Source organism: Salarias fasciatus, chromosome 4, assembly GCF_902148845.1.
Source record: "Salarias fasciatus chromosome 4, fSalaFa1.1, whole genome shotgun sequence".
In the NCBI taxonomy this organism is placed as follows: domain Eukaryota; kingdom Metazoa; phylum Chordata; class Actinopteri; order Blenniiformes; family Blenniidae; genus Salarias; species Salarias fasciatus.
Window position 1 is genome coordinate 14,244,723 of NC_043748.1, and position 21,941 is coordinate 14,266,663.

Consider the following 21,941-nt stretch of genomic DNA (forward strand, 5'->3'; position numbering starts at 1 on the left):
TCAGTGTTGTTTACGTAAACCAGGCACCTCCAACACGTCACTCCAAGTTCTTACCAGTTTCTTCCTAAAAGATTGCTGATATGGTATTTATTTGGTCTCTCAAAATGAACTGATCTTTTTCATCCAATCAAAATCACAGGGGACACAGATCTGGTCTTGAAACAGAAATTAATGCATTTCTCAGGTTTTTTTCTGGCCTTTGGTTTAGTTGCGATTTTGGGGTTATTTCTGTGAGCGTGTTTGTCTTTGTCTTTTCTACCAGTTGAGCAATGAGCCTCCCTCAGTTCTGGCTGGTCTGTTATCACACATTTCATTCCAAACCAGGTGATCATGTCTGTTCTGCAGAGGACTTCAGCTGGAGGACTGAGTGTAGGAGGACTCTTTGTTGTTTTCTTACTGGATTTGCCTCTGTTGCACAAAGCATTAGGTCCCCTTTGCCTCATTACATGTTATATATAAATCTGGAAAGTTTCTATGGAATTTGTTTACTTTAGCTGGTGTAAAATATTTTCTCATTAACAATTTACATTTGCAGCAGTTTAAATCAGTGATCTCGTGGACTTTGATCCCAGTCAGTTCTCAGTTCCCTCATGCTCTGTAAAATTTTTAGATCTTCCTTCCTCTCTCTCTCTCTCTCTCTTTTCTTTTTTTTTCATGACTGCAGTTTTGAATTTTGTAAATTCTACTTAATTTAATAAATTTAAAAATGTCCGTGTTGGTGAAAAATATTTCTTGGAAAATATGTGTGCCACCATGAGCCACAGAGCTGGAAACAACAGACAGGTTAGAAGAACACCACACACACAGGAGAAGAGAGGACAAAAGTTAAAAATTCCACTGAAATTTCATTTACTAAGCATGCAGGCTGGTTAACAGGGGCAATCTACCAAAGGATAAATCATTTCACACTCAGCCCATCATTATTGATGCTGTCTGTACTTTTTTTTACAATTTAATCAAAAAAAGAGGCTTTTTTTTTTTTTTTTTTTTTTTTGCTTTTATCAATATTTTACCCTTCGACTATTTTTCCACCTCTTTTTATCTCACTGAATTCACCCAGCAACTCCAAACTTCTGGAAAATTCTGAAGAAATCCTTGAAGTCCAGCATTTCACCTATTTTCATTTGTCCAATCAGTTCGTATTTTGATTCCTGCGCTCAGTAGATCTCTGAGATATTTCAAATAAACATATGAGACAACATGTGATGGCACATGAACTTGATTTTGTTTGTAAATGCAATGCGGCGCTCTGGTGTCACAAATGCAAGATACCTGCTGGCTGCATAATATATGACAAGACATAGTTAGAATATACAAGCCAAAAATTCCATCAGATCAAATAACAATACTGCCAAACAATGTTAAGGATAAATGAGACGTCGGCACACAGACACACACATCCAGACAGCTGATCTTACCTGTGTTTTTTTGGTTGGATGACTATTTGCTGTGAAGCGAGTGAAAAGCTTTTCATGGTCTCGCAATACATGAGAAGCAACAGCAGTGTGATCACACACATGGCAGCAACCAGAATCGATCTTTTGTTTGATTCAGGCATCTGCAATTAGAATAAAATGTTGTAAATAAAGTGTTTGGTCATGTTCTGTAAATAAAGTCATGTGTTGGTACTTGACTGGATCAAGTTCCTTTTAAAATGGTAAATAATTTAGAATAAATAAAATATTACAGAAGATCACAAAATATCTGAAATTAAGGAAACTGCTTCTGAAGATATTCGATTTGGTGAGAACCTTCATTGATAAATACTCATTTTTTTGGGATGTAAATGCTGTTGTTCTTACCTTTTTCTAGTGCCCCAGCCTTATCCTGTCTGTGTCACAAATGACTGACTGACTGACTCAAAGGGACATTTCAGGGGAAGGAGGGGAGGTGAAAGAACAAACTGTCAGCTCAGCGCTCTAACTACAACTGAAGAGGGTGCTGGTGTTCTTTCTTGTGAGCTCAGATGTTACACCAGACAACATTGAACAGTCAAACTAATTACCTGGTAACAAACAATGAGAAAAAAATCCCTGCAATAGGAGTTTCCTATCGATTATATAACAGAGTCCCAAAGACATTGCAATAGAGAAGAGAAACATAGCACAGACTGACAGGCCATGTAATCACCAAGTGGTCAAATGAGAACACTATTTCAAGTTGGTAACAACACCAAAGGCAAACAAGCTCTTATTTCAACTGGTAGAAAGTGGTAAAAAGTAGTGTTCATCGGAGAGCTGCTCAGTGAGCTGTTTTAACTGCAAATTTGGTCAGCTCCAGATTCCCTCATGTTTGCTTCAAACTGAGTTTGTCACAGTCATAAATCATGGCATGCATGCTCTTCTTAATCCTCAAGATAGCCCTATATTCAGACAAATCTGATGAGAAATAATATGATTTGACAGCATAATTAATGACAGTAACCATGAAACGAGTTAGAACGGACACATTTGGGACATGCTGAGCAGAAAGTCCAGTTGAACCCCAGCTCACTCAGCAAGAGGTTTATTACTGCCATGAACTGCTGAAGTCTCATGATTGCACAACTTACCTTCCTGTTGTCAGAAGGGCAAACGTTTTGCCCTCCGGTGTCGGCGTGTAAGAAAATTATCTGTGCTCATTTCCGGGAGGAAAAGATACTGTAACATTGGTGCAGGTGAAATAATTGAGCGGTTTGAAGTTTCACAAGCCCGATTGAATTTTAGGAACACAAACACATCACAAACAGATAGATAGATAGATAGATAGATAGATAAAAACTTTATTAATCTCCCAAGGGAGAAATTCCAGTGTCCAGCAGCACACAGATCATACACATGCAAATAAATAACAGTACAATAAATACAAGTGCTCAGATTGTACTTGGTTTGGCTCAGGCACATCTGTTATACAGCCTGATTGCTGAGGGGATGAACGACCTCTTGAAGCGCTCAGTTCTGCAGCGCAATGACAGGAGCCTGTTACTCCGCTCACTTTTTTGAGCTGTAACTGTGTCGTGCAGTGGATGTTTGGAGTTCCTCAAGATACTCTGCATTAGAGCCCCCATCCTCCTCTCCAAGACTGCTCCAACAGAGTCCACCTTCCTCCCCATCACAGACACACACCTCCTGATCAGTCTGTCCAGCCGATTGCTGTCTCTTTTTGTCATACTGCCGCCCCAACAGACAACCCCAAAGAAAACAGCACTTGCCACAACAGACTGGTAGAAAATGTACAGCATGTCACCACACACATCAAAGGATTTAAGTCTCCTCAGGAAAAACAGCCTGCTCTGTCCTTTCTTATACAGGGCCCGAGCCTGCTCCAACCAGTCCAGTTTGTGGTCAAGGTGCACACCCAAGTATTTATAGGTGTGAACAACCTCAATACTCTCTCCGTCGATGATGACAGGTTGATGAGAGGGCTTCCTGCCAAAGTCAATGATCATCTCCTTCGTCTTAGAGGTGTTCAGAATGAGACCATTGTCCCTGCTCCAGGTGGTGAATCCCGCGATGAGCTCCCTGTACTCCTTTTCATCCCTACCCTTCACACATGCCACAATCGCAGTGTCATCTGAATACTTCTGCACATGACACGCAGCAGATCTGTGAGCAAAGTCAGCAGTGTACAGTGTGAAGAGAAAGGGGGATAGTACAGTCCCCTGCGGTGCACCAGTGTTGCTCATCAGGGTCCCAGATACACACCCCCCGAGCCGGACGTATTGTGACCTCAGAGTCAGGTAGTTGTGGATCCAGCGAACAAAGAGAGGATCCACTCCCATCCTCTCAAGCTTCCCCTTCAGTAGCTGAGGCTGGATGGTGTCAAAGGCGCTTGTAAAGTCGAAAAACATCAACCTCACATAGCCTCCAGCTCCCTCCAGAAAGGAGAGCGCCTGAGCCCCCCCTCCACTTGAGGTTTGAGCAGCCGGAGCAGCAGCCTCTCAAAAGTCTTCATTACCGCGGATGTTAGGGCCACTGGTCTGTAGTCCTTCATCCCTGCAGGCCTTGCCACCTTGGGCACTGGGACAAGGCATGAGGTCTTCCACAACGCAGGGACACGTCCAGTCTGAAGACTCCGATTGAAGATGGTTTGGAGAGGCACAGCCAGCTCTGACGCACACTCCTTCAGCAGCCGTGGTGATATCCCATCAGGCCCTGCAGCTTTCCGTCCATGGAGCCTCCTCAGCTCCACACGTACCTCCTCCACAGTGAAGGCCGGCGCGTCAGCAGAGGTGGAGCAGCCGCTGGGTGGTGAGGAGGAGCAGGTCACAGCAGCAGAGGTGGAGCCGCTCCCGGGTGGAGAAGAGGAGCAGGTCACAGCCGCAGAGGTGGAGCAGCCGCTGGATGGTGAGGTGGAGCAGGTCACAGCAGCAGAGGTGGAGCAGCCGCTGGATGGTGAGGAGGAGCAGGTCACAGCAGCAGAGGTGGAGCAGCCGCTGGATGGTGAGGAGGAGCAGGTCACAGCAGCAGAGGTGGAGCAGCCGCTGGATGGTGAGGAGAAGCAGGTCACAGCCGCAGAGGTGGAGCAGCCGCTGGGTGGTGAGGAGGAGCAGGTCACAGCAGCAGAGGTGGAGCAGCCGCTGGATGGTGAGGAGAAGCAGGTCACAGCCGCAGAGGTGGAGCAGCCGCTGGATGGTGAGGAGAAGCAGGTCACAGCCGCAGAGGTGGAGCAGCCGCTGGATGGTGAGGAGAAGCAGGTCACAGCCGCAGAGGTGGAGCCGCTCCCAGGTGGAAAAGAGGAGCAGGTCACAACAGCATCTTGTGCAAAAGCAGTACCAAAAATCACTCCTGGTATAACATAAACCCCAGAACCTGGCCAAAGTAGCACAATAAACGCTGAATAATATAACTGATCATGACACAAAACAACAAAAACTTAAGAACAATAACACAATCGCTTTTGAACCAAGAAAACAACCCCCCAGAACATGTCCCACAATGCCTTTCGGCCACTCACCCCAGGCCGCCGCTACAATACATTCACTGCTTACAGTAAGCCACAGGTTCAAACCGTGCAGCATGCAGCCCACACACTGCAATAGACCCAAAACACACACTCTGAAACCTACCCCCCCCCCCCCCCCACACACACACACACACACACACACACACACACACACACACACACACACACACACACACACACACACACACACACACATTTTATCACATTTTTATTGTTTCAAAAATATTGGATTACATTACTGCAGGTGTCATAAACAGGATATCACCATGATCATGGACTCTGAGGCCAAAATTAAAACAATACAGGGTTGGATAATAGACAACTGCAAAGCTCACACCAACATTTCTTTGTTCTGAAGTCTTACGAATAACGAATACATTTGAGATGATTTTTGAAATAGTGAAGCTGGAATTTAAAATCACTGTCGCTTTTTTTAGCTGTTCTGAATTCTGTGTAGCGAGGATTGGTGTTTTCCTTATTTTTGGGTTGATGGCCAATTTTCACATCTTTACATGTGGCGACCATCAGTAAGCCCAGGCCATCCATAAAGAACTCTGAAAACACAGGGAAGGATTGGTAATATTCACATTAAAACATGATTGTATCATGGATGGAAGTACCTGAATGGGTTTAGATTTGTAATTAAAAGTATCTACCTGAGTGAGCTACCCGCTGTAGCTGAGGGTCAAAGCCGACCCTCCGTACTGCATCTGTCCGAGCCAGGAAGAAATTTACCACTCCATCAGCGAAAGAGCAATTTAGGAAGCCAGGAAGTGGGTGAAACTTTCCACCAGACTTCCTGATCATGCAGCCGCCTTCCACTTCATCTCCTTCCTCATAGAGAATAGAAAAGTAGAACCGGTTCCCTTCTACTGAGCCTCCAACCTGATGAGAGAAGAGACACCACAAAGTCATTCAGCTTGGTCGGTGAAATATGTTTCATGATCTCCAGGTCAACAAGAGAAAAGATGGAGAATGCATTTTAATCCATCTGAATTTGTGCGAATGTCGCAAAAATCTTGTGGACTTCTGGAGAGTTACTGGTTTCAGTTTGCATGTTTTCACATCCAGAAAGAAGCTGCACAAACCTTCATGTCAGACACACAACAATAAAGGTTTTTGCTCCTGAAAAGAGTTGACAAATAATTTTATAGACCTTCTCAAATGTGGTGTTGAATATTTACAGTAAATCTTAAAGAGTACCAAAATAAATTGTGAAATGATGTCAAAAAAATTTGTATTTTCAGGTAGTAGGTTTGTGTTTTGCAGTGTTGTTTCCAGTGGAAAACTTTTAACTTCCAGGCTTTTAAGTATGTGGTGTAAGAAAGCTACAATAGGAATATCTGCAGGGGTGTTACGAGATCCCATTTACTGGGACACATGCTCCAGTATAGGCGAGCAATACTGTTGTTAGAATATGTTCTACTTCGTGTGGTGCTGAGCCCACCTACGGGCTTCGTTATTAGTACTCCCCTCTGGCGCCAGCCAATCACTGAGACAAATTCGAAACCAACGCGCCAATCCCCTATGCGCGCTGGCACACTGCCACGCCCCTCACCCAGGGGATATAATCAGCGCGTGCCTGCTCCACTCCCTTCTCCTATCTCCGCCCTTGAGACATTACGAAGCCACTCAAGATTCAAGATGAAGACGCAAGATTGCAAGATGGACAAGCCGGCCCGCAAAGAGTCGCCATCCGGCGTCAGGCCCATTCTCCTGCCATCTCTGCAGTGCAGCGCTCCTGGAGCAAGACCGCCACGAACGCTGCTTCACCTGCCTGGGCTGGCAGCATCAGCACCAGAGGGCATTCTGCCCTGCTTGCCTTGCCCTGCCGCTCGAGGAATCCGAGCGGCATTCATGGGTGCCGCGTCACCGATTTCTGCACCACTTCTTGGGACGCCCCGTCTGCAGCCCTTTCGCTAGGTCCCCCGCCCCCATTTCCTGAGGCCTGGAGGGCGGGTGGGCTGCCTCCCTCGGCCGTGGTCGTGCCTTCGCAAGTCGATCTCACGGACGCCTACTTTCACATCCCTATTCTGAGGAAACACAGACGCTTCCTCAGGTTCGCCGTGGGAGACCAGTGACCGGTGCTTTCAATACAACCGGCTCCCCTTCAGCTACTCTCTTGCTCCGCGCACCTTCACCAAGTGTGTAGAAGCCGCGCTGGAGCCCCTCCGTCATCATGGTCTGAGGATCCTCACCTACATCGACGACTGGCTGATACTAGCGCCCTCTTATCAGGAGGCACTGGAGCATATGGCCCAGGTCCTGCACCACATCGAGCTCCTGGGGTTCGTGGTGAACTGGGACAAGAGTGCGCTCATCCCAGCTCAGCAAATGGCTTATCTGGGATTGGAGCTGGACGCTCTCACCATGATGGCCCGCCTCTCCAAAGAGAGACGAGTCTCTGTCCTGTCGACCCTGAGGTCCCTGATAGCGGTGCCAGTAGCACGGGCCCACCTGATCAGGACCGTCCTGGGACTGATGGTTGCGGCCCACCCGGTGGTTCGGTTGGGCCGTATGCACATGCGCAGGCTCCAACGGTGGTTCAGTCGCCTCTGCCTCTTGGGGAAACGGGACAGACGCAGAGAGGTCTCAATCCCACCCCAGGTGTGTCCGGGTCTCCTCTTCTGGATGGATCCTGCTCTCCTTATGCAAGGAGTTCCCATGGGTTGCGTGTCGCATCACGCCGAGGTGTTCACGGATGCATCTCTTGCAGGTTGGGGAGGCACCCTAGGCCACCTTGCGGTGGTGTCCATTCCAAACACCATGTCTGAGCACAGGGGTGTCCACAAGTGCACTTGGCACCAGGACACCCTTGGTCGGAGGTTGATGAAATGACGACTTTGTTGTTGTGTCATGTGACCTCCGGCCGTATGTCATGGATACTCGGGTAAAGAGAGAGTAGAGCTGTCAACCGACCACTACCTGGTGGTGAGTTAGATTCGCTGGCGGAGGAGGAAACCGCACAGACTTAGTAGGCCCAATCGTGTTGTGAGGGTCTTTTGGGAACGTCCGGATGAATCCTCTGTCAGCATGGTTTTCAACTCCTACCTCCGGGAGAGCTTTTCTCACTTCTCAAGGGAGGTTGGAGACATTGAGTCCGAGTGAACCATGTTCTCCACCTCCATTGTCAAAGCGACTGCTCAGAGATGTGGTCTTAAGGTCTCTGGTGCCTGCCGTGGCAGCAATGCCCAACCTGGTGGTGGACACCGGAAGTAAGGGCTGCCGTCAAGCTGAAGTAGGAGTCCTATCGAGTCTTGTTAGCTTGTGTTAGCAAACTTTGGTCTGGGAGGAGTTTGGGGAGGCCATGGAGGAGGACTACAGGTTGGCCTAAAAAAAAAACCTGGCAAACCATCCAGTGCCTCAGGAGGGGAAACCAGGTCTCTACCAATACTGTTTACAGTAGAGGTGGGGAGCTGCTGACCTCAACTAGGAATATTATGGTGGGAGGAATACTTCAAGGACATCCTCAATCCCGTCACCACATCTTCTAAGGAGGAAGCAGAGGCTGAGGTATCACAAGTGGACTCATCCATCACCCAAGTCGAAGTCACTGAGGTGGTTGGTAAGCTCCTCGGTGGAGATTCGCCCTGAGTACCTTAAATCTCTGTATGCGCAGGGATTGTCTTGGTTGACACGTCTCTGTAACATTGCGTGGCGGTCGGGGACAGTGCCTCTGAATTGGCAGACTGGGGTGGTGGTTCCCCTTTTTGTGCTCCAATTATAGGGGGATCACACTCCTGTGTCTCCCTGGGAAAGTCTATTCCAGCTTACTGGAGAGGAGGATTTGACCGATAGTTGAGACTCAGATCCACAAGTAACAATGCAGTTTTCATCCTGCTCGCGGAACACTGGTCCAGCTCTATACCCTCCATAGGGTGCTTGAGGGTTTGTGGGAGTTTCCCCGTGTATGCACAGGTGTTTTGTGGACCTGGAGAAGGTGTTCGACCACATCCCTCGTGGTGTCTTGTGGGGGGTGCTTCAGGATACGGAGTCCGGGGCCCCTTGTGAAGGATCGTCTGGTCTCTGTATGACCGAAGTAGGAATCTGGTTCACATTGCCGGTAGTAAGTCAGACCTGTTCCCAGTACATTTTGGACTCCAGCAGGGCTGCCCTTTGTCACCGGTTCTGTTCATAATTTTTATGGACAAAATTTCTAGGTGCAGAGGGGGTCCAGTTTGGGGACCACAGGATTTCATATTTCCTTTCTGCAGATAATACTGTTCTGTTGGCTTCATCAACCCTTGACCTGCACCATGCACTGGGGCAGTTTGCAGGTAAGTGTGAAGTGACAGGGATGAGGATCAGCACCTCCAAATCCGAGGCCATGGTCTACCCACTCGAGGATGCTGGAGAGACCCTGGCTCAAGTTGAGGAGTTTAATTATCTAATTTAATTTAAATTAATTATCTCGAGGTCTTGTTCACGACTGGGAGAAGGATGGAGTGTGAAATTGACCTGTGAATTGGTGCAGCGTCTGTAATGATGCGGCCATTCTATCAGTCCATTGTAGTTAAGAAGGAGCTGAACCGAAAGGCGAAGCTCTCAATTTACTGGTCAGTCTAAGCCCCCACCCTCACCTATGGTCATGAGCTTTGGGTCAAGACCGAAAGGACAAGATCCCGGATACAAGCGGCTGAAATGAGCTTCTTCCATAGAGTGGCTTGACGCTCTCTTAGGGATAGGGTGAGGAGCTCAATCACCAGAGAACTGAAGCTGTTGGTCCTCCACATCAAGAGGAGCCAGCTGAGGTAGCTCGGGCATCCGTTTAGGATGCCTCCTGGGCGCCTCCCTCGGGATGCGCTCCGTACATGCTGGAGAGACTAGTACCCCTTTTCCACTGGCCAAAAAAAACATTTAAACGCGCTAATAATCGGCTCCTCATGGCAGTGGGAAATGGTGTAAATGGCATTTCGACCTGGGGCGATTGACCCTGCAAGCGGCCTTAATCGGCTTGCCTCCACTCGGCTTTAGTGTGAAACGCACAGCCGGGTCAATGCGATAATTTACATGATGATGTCAACGTAACGTGCCTACGTTAGCACGCTTGTTGTTTTTGGACACAGCATGAGATATCCTTCATCAAGATGACCCAGCATTGGCAAGATAACCAGATCAGAGAGCTTCTCTTGATCCGTGGGGAAGAGGAGTTTTATCGACAGGTAATAGGGACTGTGCTCCTCTGCATTGTCTAGCTTGCTGTGCGCCATCACACTGATGATGTCATCAACGTGAGACACCATCAGCGCGAGAAAACACAGCCACGCAGCTCGCCTGCAGGCGATTAGACCTGGGTCTGTAGGCAGTGAGAAAGGAGTCATTGTTCACTAGTTTCAATGGGAAAGGGGTATATGTCTCTCGGCTGGCCTGGGAATGCCTCAGGATCCCCCCTGGAAGAGCTGGAGGAAGTGTCTGGGGATTGGGAAGTATGGGCATCCCTGCTTAGACTGCTGCCCCTGCAACCCAGTGCCTGGTAAGCGGTTGAAGACAGATGGATGGATGGATGGATGGTTTGGATTTCACACTACAGGGTAGTTAGGACTGTGCGGTGCAATGTAGTTTTCAGTGTTTGACACACTTTGACGTGCATTAATGCAAAGTGCAGTTTTCAATCCATGTTTGAGCGTGGTTTGCATGTTGCACTATAGTTTCGACTTTTTAGTTTTTTCCTGTCGATTCTTACCACGTCCAGTTCCGGGACAGCCTCCATCACCTTCACAAATTCCTCAATCTTTGTGTTCTGTGTAAATATAAAGTCATCATCCACCCACAAGAAGTATTTGGTGACCACCTGGGAAACTGCCAGATTCCTCCCGGCGAACCAGCCCTGAGGGTCAAAACATAGTTTTTAACATCTTACTTTGAATGTTTTTGTGAGTCATTTCAATGAAAATGAGCAGAAAATTAAAAGAAAGTTGGAATGTGTGTCACAGTTTGAGTGCGCTTGTAGACCTGAGCTGGAGGCATGATGTACTGCTGGATATTTTTTCCAGAGATGCGTTCTGGTTCAAGGCTGTCGTCTGCGATTATGACCGTTATGTCAGGATAGAACTGTCGAATGCTGGCCAACAACACCTTTAACTGTGGGTATCTCAGGAAAGTCTTTGTGAGGATGGTGACTTGAGATCGAATATCTGATGTATAAAAGAGGACAACAGATAAATTGGTACAAAACACTGATGATGACTGAAAATTGTCATGTTGGACTGGCATGGCTGACAACACGCCACATTTTTTCTACTTTTTATGAACTCCTTCAGGTCATCTCCTGAAGGTTTTTTTAATCTAAATGGAAATTTTCTCGCAACTTGCTCTTCATTGCTCTATCTATTCAGAATAACATGGATGCCATGCATAAAAAACTCTGAAGAATGAAAACTGAGGAACGATTAGCTTGCTGAAAATGTGACTGTGGCTCAGTTGGTAGAGCGGTTGTCCTGCAAGGTTGTTGGTTTGATTCTCCATCCCTGTCAAAGTGTCCTTGGGCAAGGCAGTGAACGGAATGAGCACCTTGCATGGCAGCTGCCTCCACTGGTATGCGAATGGGTGGATGTGATAATACAGTGTAAAGGCTCTGCTGTAGCAGTGTAAAAAGTGCTGTATAGTCCATTTACCAAAAGTAGGAGAGCAGTTCTCATGAAGAAAGCTTTTGTAAATCAGGAAATTGTGTTGCATCTTATCAGGAACCTAAATCAATAGGCAATTAAATGATTTTATGTAATGCAGTCACTTTTATTGCAGGGCAAAAGAGAAAGTTATTCCGTTTGTGCATCAACAGCTTTAGTTCATGAGTTTACTCTTCATGTACTGCAGGGGATCCTGTTAACATCAAATACTCCATGGAGGATTTGTCTTCTTGATTCGTCTATTTAGAATAAACATCTCAAAGGACAGACAGGGACTGTTCTGAAACACACAACACAAGCTAGACAAGATGTGTTTAGAAACTTATGAGACGTTTTTTCCTACCTGTTCCCATGTGGTACAGAACTGGGACTTGGGGCTGTTTGATGGCAATGGGAAACACAGCTTCATGGTTTTCAAACCTGAAGAATGCTGAGTGCAGAAGAACACAGTGTGGGCTCAGTGAGGCTCATGCATGCATCCATCCATCCCATTTTAATAACACTTCCTGTACCAGGAATTGCAGATGGCATAATTTTGCACTTAAACTCTCACTTCTAGCTCTTATTTCTTATCTTCCACTTTTTCTTGGACACTTACCCAGATCTCCACTGTTTATGTGGTAGATACTGCTGGTATACAAGACTTTGGCCAGAAGTTCATTCAGGACCACCAGGCTGATGGACTCAATGGACAGTTCTCTCGTACCAGCACCTGTCAGGCACGAGAACAAAATGTTGTTCATAACCTACCATAGTATGTTCTCATCTGAGTTGACAATATCTTTACTCTAATTAATCGTCACTCAACCACACACACAAAAAAACAACACTTTCTTCGCTTGAATGCAAACTAATGTTAATTTCACATATTCGCCTGAATTTTTTTTTATAAATTAGCATTGTGGAATTAAGACAAAACAATTGCTCATTTACTGTTTACTGTGTACGAAAAACACTATTTGATTATTATAAATAGAAAGAAAGAAAAAAGGCTCAGTTAACTCAACATGGTTGCATTTTTTGGGGAGGGGCTAAAAGCTCAATAAATATAACTGTGGTGATGGGGCGTGGTTTGAGCTCAGCTGAGGAGGAGAGGCTGTGAAGCAGGCCTCAGGGAAGTCACAGCAGAGGTAAGAGGGAACACCTGTGACCAATAATCAGTGATTATCTCACCCTCTCTCTCATAGCTGGCTGGGTTTAAATGAAGGTGGCTCCAGGAGGAGCAAGATATAAAACACTCAGCTGATGCACTGCAGCAGAAGACAGACAGGAGAACTGCTGGCTGGCTGGAGAACGCCTTTGAAGGGCTCTCTGGCTTTTAAGATTGGTGCATGGGTGACACCAATAGAAAGTCAAATTCTGAACCTGGGCTGTGGAGGAGGACTCACTTGGAGAGAAATAGTCTTTACAATACTATTATCTGAATCTAGTTTTGCAAACAGGAACTCACCTTTAACTGTCACCTGTGTGTCTGGAGTCACTGTCGTCAGGATGCCTTTGGACACATTCAGGAACACCTACGACAGAGACACCTGAATGAAACTGATTAAAGATCAGCAACACAACGACAAAAACATATGATCACTGCAAGACGGACTGCAATCTGTATTAGAAAGAGGAGAGCAAAGTCATTCATGTGTCTTCCGCTGATAATGATCTCTTCAAAGGCCTCCTCCTTCATCCAACAGCTGTACTGAACACTGATGTCAGAAATAAAAAGCAACTAATTCAAAGTTCAACAGTGATGGCAAGTAACGAAGAACAAATACTTCGTTACTTATGTAAAAATTTCAGGTACTTTTTACTTTTAGAAGTATTTATTTTTCTGACAACTTTTTACTTTTATTCCCTTCATTTTGAATACGAATGTCAGCACTTTCTACTCCTTACATTTTCCCAAAAAGCTTGTTACTTCTTTAAATATTATTTATTTATTTATTTATTTATTTATTTATTTATTTATAGCTGTGACAAAAACTGGCTTCCGGGTACCGCTAAAATTTTGAAAGACGCACCTGACACGGCTGCCTTCCCGCCAATCAGTCACAATTAGTCAGAGCGTCTGCAGGATGAAGCCAGAAGTAGACAAAATGGACAGCAGAGAGGACCGTGAAGGAGAAGAGATTCCTGTGACATAATTGGAGGACCAGCCACTCGAGCGCCCATGGCCTTATTTAAAAGAACTGTTTGAATTTGTCGACTCCAAGGGTAATTCCTGGCGAATGCGCTGTGTCTTATGCAAACCTAAGGTCCACGAAGTATTGGCGTTCAAGAACTCGCCGTCAAACCTCAGAAATCACATAGAGGTAAGTGTTAACGCTACGTTTAGTAGTATTATTGTGCTAACATTAGCTGCTGAATTGGGGGGGGGGGGTTAGGCGAGGTCTGCTGTAATTGGACTATGCTCAAAGCTGGCTAACGTTGGCTGCCAAAGTCTGTTGAGGGTAAGTAATGCAGCGTTTCAATAACGCTGTTACCGTTACTCAGCATGAAATGGCTGCCTCAGAGTTTAATCTACCTGGGACTGTGAGCTGGGCGGCAGGAGAAATGAGTTCTCTCAAAATATGACAGCGGGCGAGTCAAATGTGTCCTGATTGGCTAAGGAGTGAAGTGGGTGAGTGCTAAGCGCGCTGTGTACATCTAGGTTTTAATCAAAACAGCAGGAGCATGGCGTGTCAAGCAGCGGTGGAGTCAGGGACAGGCTGGAGGTATCGACACTATTTCAATCTGATTGAGGTTAAAGGGAAACATTTCTAGAGGGGTTGCATGTTTACAAACATGGTGGATGTACATTCATTTGGTTTTGTGTCCCCCTAAGACCTCGACCACATCAAATCCCTCCTGAAGGCGCAGAGTGCATTGCAGTCAGGTGACAATTTGTCATCGTCAGAGTAGGACTTCTTTTCAACATTGAAGCAGACGGATCAGTGGGACGGCAACACCAAGGAACTAGAGTCCTACCTGACCAGTTCACCTGACACCATGGGCTTCCTGAAAATGTTTTCATCTGTGTGCCACCTGTTTCTGAAGCTCAACACGCCACTGCCTGCCTCAGCTGCCTGTGGGAGGCTTTTTAGCACAGCAGGAATGATTTTTAGACCCAAGAGGGCTAGGCTATGTCCCAACAACTTTGAAAACCTGCTTCTTTTGAAGCTTAACAAACAATTTTGTTAGATGTGTTTGACTTTACAGTAGACTTGCACAGAGGAGTGGAGTGATGTGGAGCGATAGAGAGGGGGCTCTTGAGTGTGTGTTGTGTAAATCAGGTTATAAATATGTTTAAAAAAAATAGTTGATTATGAATTAAAAGAGAGCTCTTTGAATTAAAAACAGTATATTATTTTTATTTTTGGAACGGTAGACTTTCTGAACAACAGAGTTTATTCTGCCATAATACTTTGTGTTGTGAGTAGTTGACCTTGTGGCAGTAATACATTAGGATAAAATCACTTGCAAAATGACAGTGCCTTGGACCAAATCATTATTTGAGACAGCATTTTAACGTCAAAACACATTATCTCTTTTACAAAAAGAAAATTGAAGGCCGTTCTTCTCATGAACAAAGTTGAATTTATCTCTTTAATACCAGATTGCACTCGGGGTGGCTGCTTACTAATCTTCACCAACTCTACTATAAAGACTCCAGTGCCTCTTCATCTTATCACCAGATTGTTCATTTACCTCACGTAGCAAACCTCTCATGTGGTTCAGACTAACGAAAAGAAGAACTTGTAGACCTCTCTGATTTATGTCTGTTGATCTGTGTGCTCTCCTCTGCTCAGATCGTGTATGGACTGTGGTTTCTCTGTGCTGCTGAGACCTCATGTACATGAGAACACCTGTCCTTGGCTGCAGCTCCCTGGATTCCATCCTCCATCAGCTCCAATTACTCCAACCCAAAGATAAACTGACTCTTCATTCACTTCCTCCCGTCTTCAGTGAGCTCTTGGGTCCGAATTTTACCAAAACATAACTGTAGTGCTCGTAAATAATATGAGATATATGCAGTATGTCTGCTTCTGCACGATGTTTATGCTATATTTCTCCCTTTGTAATCACATTTTCAGACATCAGTGACCCCAGGTAGGTATGTGATGAATTACTCTAGTAATATATTATTTTAGAAATCAAATAGAGTGTGTTGCTGTTTGAAAAATTACAGCAGCTATTCTGATTCAATCATAAACTTTACTGTTCTGCCATGCAAATCTTTTGGTACTGGTTTTATGACACCTGGTTCTCGAAACCTGATTTTAACGTCTTTTCGAAATTAGTGTTGGAATTAATGCAAAGGTGTAATGAGTAATAGAGACCTGCTGACACACAATCACCCAATAGTGTCCCTACATGAAAACTGCATCATTTCCAGCATTTCTGTTTCTTTGTAAATGGACATCGTTTTCAAAATATTGCTGTGTGAATGCAAAACTCTTCTGAGACAAAGATGCAAAAACTATGAGGTCCAACAAGGAAATAGAAACAAGATCATAGAAACTGAAGATATTGGAATCTCAAAGGTTGGAGAACAATGATGCATCTTCATTGTCCCAGTCGAAGAATCCCAGAAAGGTGGAGCAAACATGCAGGAACCCACCAGACCTGCGTCCCACCACCAATCCCACCACCAAGGATCAGTCAATGGAACATAACCAACCTTGTAGCTGTCTCTTTCTCCTGCATGCAGCCCTAATACTGAAAACACAAAATCCATTCAATTTAGGAATTTCATTTGAAAGGATATTTGTTGGGCTTCATGGTAAGTTCATCCACTTCATCCAAATCAGAGTCGCAGGGAAACATAACCAAGACCCGCACAGGTCAGTAGTCCATCGCAAGACAGGGAGACAGTCACATATTTAGAAAAACTCCATTAATCAAAAATGGCGCTAGCCGTGGCCGTACACGGGGCGCCCCGACGCTCCGTGTGCCTTGTGAACACCCCCCCCCCCCAACACCACCACTTGTCTCGTCTACGGTGCCTGACAAGCCCGGGCCAGCACTGCAGGAGGCGTTTTTTTTTGTTTTTTTTTAATGCACGCAGAGGAATAACATGTAAACTTCACACAGGAAGTGTCACAGAAAAAGGACAACGGTTAGCTCGTAATGTGTATTTTCTGTTCAAAATTTAGCAACAGTTTTCTGATTACACTTTAGATAAATTGATTTTACAAAACAGCTCAATGAGCAGAAACATTACCAAAGTATTATTCAAAGAGAGGTCAGTACCTGGTATTAGTGTTGGGGTCAAAGGCCGCACTGTGTAGCCTTGGATGGGATACTGCAGAGGAGAGTTTGGCAAAGCATAGAGGAGTTTGGACAGAACAGATGATGTCCTGTGGAGGAGAGGGATGCAATGAAGTTGTGAGAACAAATACCACTCTATAATGTCCAGATGGAACAAAGACCTCTAGGTAGCCACATTTGAATCGACAAATTCATGAATTCTTATCAAAAGAGAGGATACTTGATCCAATCTCTGCAGCCATGACCTTGCTTTGTGTTGCTGGAACTCCTTTGCTCGACGTTGCACGATGGCCTCACGCTGCTCCTTGGGGAGGAGATCTTTGAGAAGCACTGACCCACGAGTGCAGTTACAGGGTGGAGAAGGGAGAGGCTGACGGGGAAATGTGGACCTAGAGGGTTGAAAGCTGTTTAAGCATCCTTTGTTTTTTTCTCCTTTCCAGCATCAAAGCAGCAGAATGAAAGTAATGTGCCAGACAGATTTGCTCTTCCAAGAGGAGCTTATATGAGGCTTCTCTTGATAATATGATGTCTTACTTTATTTGTTCAGAATACTGGTACAAAATATTGCTGGAACTGACAGGGGGACAGAACGAGAGAGTGAGTGCGGGAGAAACAAACACAAAGAGTGGAAAGAAGAGAGTGCAGAGATACAATGATCCTACGACTGGAATCGACACTATAGACGACGGGCTACCTCACATGCACAGAGATATGACAGAGAACATCCTAGGGAATTTTGTTAGGAAGCATAACTGGTAATTATTGTGCAAGCTGAGGATCCAGGTATCAAATTACAAACCAGAGCAGCAGGAGAGCCCTACTGCCAGGTCTTAACACTCCAAAAGACAAGACGGTGACCACATGCAGAATATGAAGAGTGCAGAATGACCGTGATCATGTAAATGTGACTGTAATCATCCAAATATGACCTCTGACCTCTGAGAAGATGAGAAGCAAGCCAGAAGGAACCTCAGGACCCAGACAATTGGCAGCAATCCCAGAACTCAGACGCCAGCAACCACCCCAGGAAGACATCCAGAAAGGGGGCAGAGCAGGGCGTCCAGGGCTCCAAGAGCCAATCCTGACCTCCAATCAGATAGAGAGCCATGACCATACCCAGGAGAACCGGCCCCCACGGGCTGCTACCCTGCCTGGGCCAGTACCCCCTACCCTGTTGCTCCAGCTGTGTACCCCTGAAGCCAGGATGAAGGACGCCCCCACTGCTCTCACCTCCCCTGCACACGTGTAGTGATGAGATATGTATTGTTTGTAGGGGTGTTATATTAACTCAGCTTATGAGACAAGACGAGCCACAATATTGGGTTCACGATCACAAGACAAGACGAGATTTCCACTTCACTTTAAACAAGACAAAATATGACTGGACTCTAACAGTCAAAAAACAATACAGGTTCGTTTTGAAATGTTTTATAGTTTGCATGCATGCATGGCCCAAGCATGATCTTGAGCATGAACATCTTTCCACAAATAAAATTCTTTCTTTTAAAGTGCAAATAACAGATAATAACAGACCTTAACCAAAGTTCTACTAATAAACATAAAAATTACCCACATTATATTAATAGGAGATATGAAACAAATAAAGTTTAACAATCCAAGTCCAAGACACATGCTATCTTCTTTCTTCTTTCTTCCAGAGTCACAAGTCGATCAAGCCAATGTCCAGGCTCTGTCTGAATGGTGTCTGCCAACATTTATGCAAGTCAAAATCGTTGAGTCAAAATCCAAGTCAAGTTAGAGGTTAAAGAGTCATAATATGCAGCAACCACTCCTCAACCAGCTTCCGCTTCCTTTGTTATCAGATGAACCAGACAGCTGTTCCTGACTGTAATGCACACCTGAAACACCAGTCATCTTCTTCCTGTGTTTTTTGTTCCTTTTCTTCTTCCTCCATGGTGGTTTCTTGTCCTGGGAGTCACACGTCCCTTTCACACCGGCACTGTAAAATCCGGATTTTAAACCAAATCAGGACTTTCTGGGAAAATCCTCTTCATGTATGCATGTTTGAGTGGTACGCTGAGCTCAGATCCCTAGGATCAGCCTGTCTCCATGCGGAGCAAAGTGGACCATCGGAGTGTTCAATAGCTGGAGGGAGAGGACGTCATGTGAAGCACAATATTTGAATAGCAGAATCAATAAAGCCAATGAGTCAGACGAAGCAGAAGCACAAAGAAAGCGTTTGGGCACCAAGCCAGCGCAGACATGGAGTGGTGAGGAAGAGCAGGCACTCACTGGCCCAGTTTATGTGGGTGTTTTTTCAATCTGATTGAAAACAATTGTGTTAAACGCATGTATATGGCATGGATGGCATACAAAGCGATCCGCAATCAATCCTCGTTTACAAGGGCCCTGGGTGAAGCAGATTATACGGCGTCCTGTGGTGTCCAATGTTTTCGAATTCACTGGTGTCCGTGTTAAGTTGTGACCCACAGATGTTGAAATACCGACTGAAACTTGTAGCCATTCTAGCAAACGTCGGGTATCTACAGTTACTGTAAATTTATAAGTTTAGAGTCTTTTTTGAGGCTTATTTTAACATCTGCTGTTACCAGAATGTGTTTACATAGAATTCCGTCACTCATTAAAATGGGAACCAGTTAATCCATAACACCGGCCAAGCTGGTAGTCCACCCCCGAGCTCTTTGAAACAACTGGCTGCTGAGCGACTTGTGGCCATCTCTCCACCCCAGTGTTTGTTCTCTGAGTTTTTAATAAAAAGAAAAAGTGTTTCTCAACCACCGTCGAGTTCTTCTGCTTGTTTTTGACTGTCCTGCTTCCAGCTTACTGCGCATGTCATCACGTCACTACGTACGAGGAAACGCATGCGTGGAACAAATAATCCCCCGTTTATTCCACTCCGCTGTCAAGCACCGTAAATATGAGTGGATTATCAATCGGCGTAGACCACCTCGTATTATCTGATCCGAAATACAATCTGCTCCAAGTGAAGCGGAGCCAAATTTCTTCTTCTCCCTGTGTGGTCAGTGTTCCTTTCGACCGACAGCGCCCCCATACGAGCAGCTTCTGTGCAAGTACAGTGTGTTTGGTCCGTTGATACAATCAACTTGATAGTCCAGACGGGCTATCTTAGCGCTTCAGATGACACCATGCTGAACTCCTTTGTGAGCTGCTCCTCCTCCACAAACCTTCACGAGGTTCAAGTCTGAGGGCTTGGTGGTACTGAATAGATCCAGCATCTCCTCACCTGAGTTTCCTGTTTTTTGACAAGTGAAGATCATTGTTTCCCATTGGTCAGTTGAGAGTTTGTTCCTTTCGTTGAGTTCTGTGGTGAGTTATGTTCTCCACATGAGCAGCAGTGGTGGTAAAACTTGTTCTTTTCATTTCAGGATGAATTTGTGGTTTCACAAGAACAGTCGGATTTGATTTTTCTTTTTCCAAATAGGAGTTAATTCCATCTGAATGCACCGCAGAAGAATTTCTCCCGCACGGAATGCTCCGAGATCTCAACACGTCTAATTTAAACATGTGCGCTGCAATGTCTTCATCCAGTTTGAATTGCTCCTTCTTTCTCCTCAGGTATTTCTCCTGTTGCTCCAGTTCATGTTTGTCCTTTAGCAGCTTCCCTCTGGCCATCAGTGCTGCCGAGTCAGCCTCTGCTATAAGACATGCAGGCAGTAGACTTTCCAGACCTTTTGCTTCCCACATTTGACACACTGTCACTTGGTTTTATGTCCTCCTGTGTATCATGCATCATGATTACTGAAGCAGCCTGAGGTACTTTAGGTTCATCCTGGACCACAAAGCACTTGTTCATTTGTTACAGCAGGATCTGATTGACTGAGGCTGTTGGTTTGTTGTGTTTCCTCATTTCCAGTCAACCACTTTTTTGCATCCTCTTTACATGCGTTGCTGGATTTCCTGATGCCACTAAATCATTCAGTTTGTTTATTTCACATTATGTGATATAGTGGCATTTTCACAGAGCTTCTCCAAATGAGGTGAAAGTTGTGAAGCATTTTCCTTTATATTCTACAAAAATTGAGAAGTGAATGACGATTTCTTCGCAGTATTCAATTTTTTTGAATTCCTGCTGTTGTGGGTTTCATGAGCTGGAAGGCAAAATTATGTAAAAAACAATAAACACATGAACACTTGAAAACATTTAAATTGTGGTCCCTGAACTGAATCTATAATCCATGCAAGTTTAACTAGAATTATAAAATAAATAGAATTATAATTTTGTTTCTTACACTTAGTTGATCTCTGACATTTTTGAATGAAATGCAGACAGCATGTGATGGCACATGAACTTGATTTTGTTTGCAAATGTAATGCAGCGCTCTCATGTTCTCATGTTACAAATGCAAGATACTTCCTAGTTGCACAATAGGACAATACACACTTGGGATTATAATAGTCAAAAAATTCAGTCAGATCAGTAAAAAATACCGCCAAACATTGTTAGGGATGAATGAGAAGTCGGCACACAGGCACACACATCCAGACAGCTGATCTTACCCATTTTTTTGTGGTTGGATAAACGTTTGCAGTGAGGTGAATGAGAAGCCGTTCATTTTCTTGTAATACATGAGAAGCAACAGCAGCGTGATCACACACATCGAAGCAACCAGAATCCGCCTTTTGTTTGATTCAGGCATCTGCAGTTAGAATAAAATGAAGATGTTTTGTAATGTTCTGTAAATAAAGTCCTTGAATGCATCAAGTTCGTTTTAAAATGGTAAATCATAGGGAATAAATAAAATATCACAAAAGATCACAAAATACATGACAGAACTGAAACTAATGTACAAAACATTCAATTTAGTGACAACTTTTACCCAGAAATAATGATTTGGGGGATTTTAAATGCTGTTCTTACCTTCTTCTATTGTCCGAGTCTTAACCTGCCCTTGTATCAAATGACTGACTGACTCGAAGTGACATATTAGAGGGAGGAGGGGAGATAAAAGAGGAAGCTGTCTGTTCAGTGCTCCACCTGCAACTTAAGAGGGTGCTGTTGTTCTTGCATGTGAGTTCAGATGTTACATCAAAAAACATTGAATATTCCTTAACTTTTTACTTTTATTTTATTCTGTTAGAAGACAAACGTCTGTACTTTGTCATGTTTGCACCACATTTTCAATG

General features: G+C 44.9%; 1 protein-coding gene across 1 annotated transcript; it reads right to left on the reverse strand.

The window, feature by feature from the left end:
• Nucleotides 1-5,086: 5,086 nt before the first annotated feature.
• Nucleotides 5,087-21,724, reverse strand: LOC115387635 (beta-1,4 N-acetylgalactosaminyltransferase 2-like). Its single transcript, XM_030090431.1, has 12 exons — nt 21,676-21,724; nt 21,315-21,454; nt 17,060-17,203; nt 16,797-16,903; nt 16,225-16,262; nt 13,021-13,087; nt 12,169-12,282; nt 11,914-12,000; nt 10,897-11,078; nt 10,628-10,771; nt 5,601-5,829; nt 5,087-5,498 (listed from the first exon to the last, which is right to left on the reverse strand). Exons 2-12 carry the CDS (start codon nt 21,452-21,454, stop codon nt 5,305-5,307), a joined length of 1,446 nt encoding a protein of 481 aa, XP_029946291.1. The 5' UTR covers nt 21,676-21,724; the 3' UTR covers nt 5,087-5,304.
• Between the last annotated feature and the right edge of the window lie 217 nt (nt 21,725-21,941).

Bases quoted from the DNA above. Each gene is read 5' to 3' on its own strand.
- LOC115387635 (XM_030090431.1), bottom strand. From the start codon at position 21,454: ATGCCTGAATCAAACAAAAGGCGGATTCTGGTTGCTTCGATGTGTGTG. The intron at 17,204-21,314 runs GTAAGATCAGCT...TCAACCCTCTAG, and splicing joins ATCCAACCACAAAAAAATGG to GTCCACATTTCCCCGTCAGC. The intron at 5,830-10,627 runs GTAAGAATCGAC...TTCTCTCATCAG, and splicing joins CTGTCCCGGAACTGGACGTG to GTTGGAGGCTCAGTAGAAGG.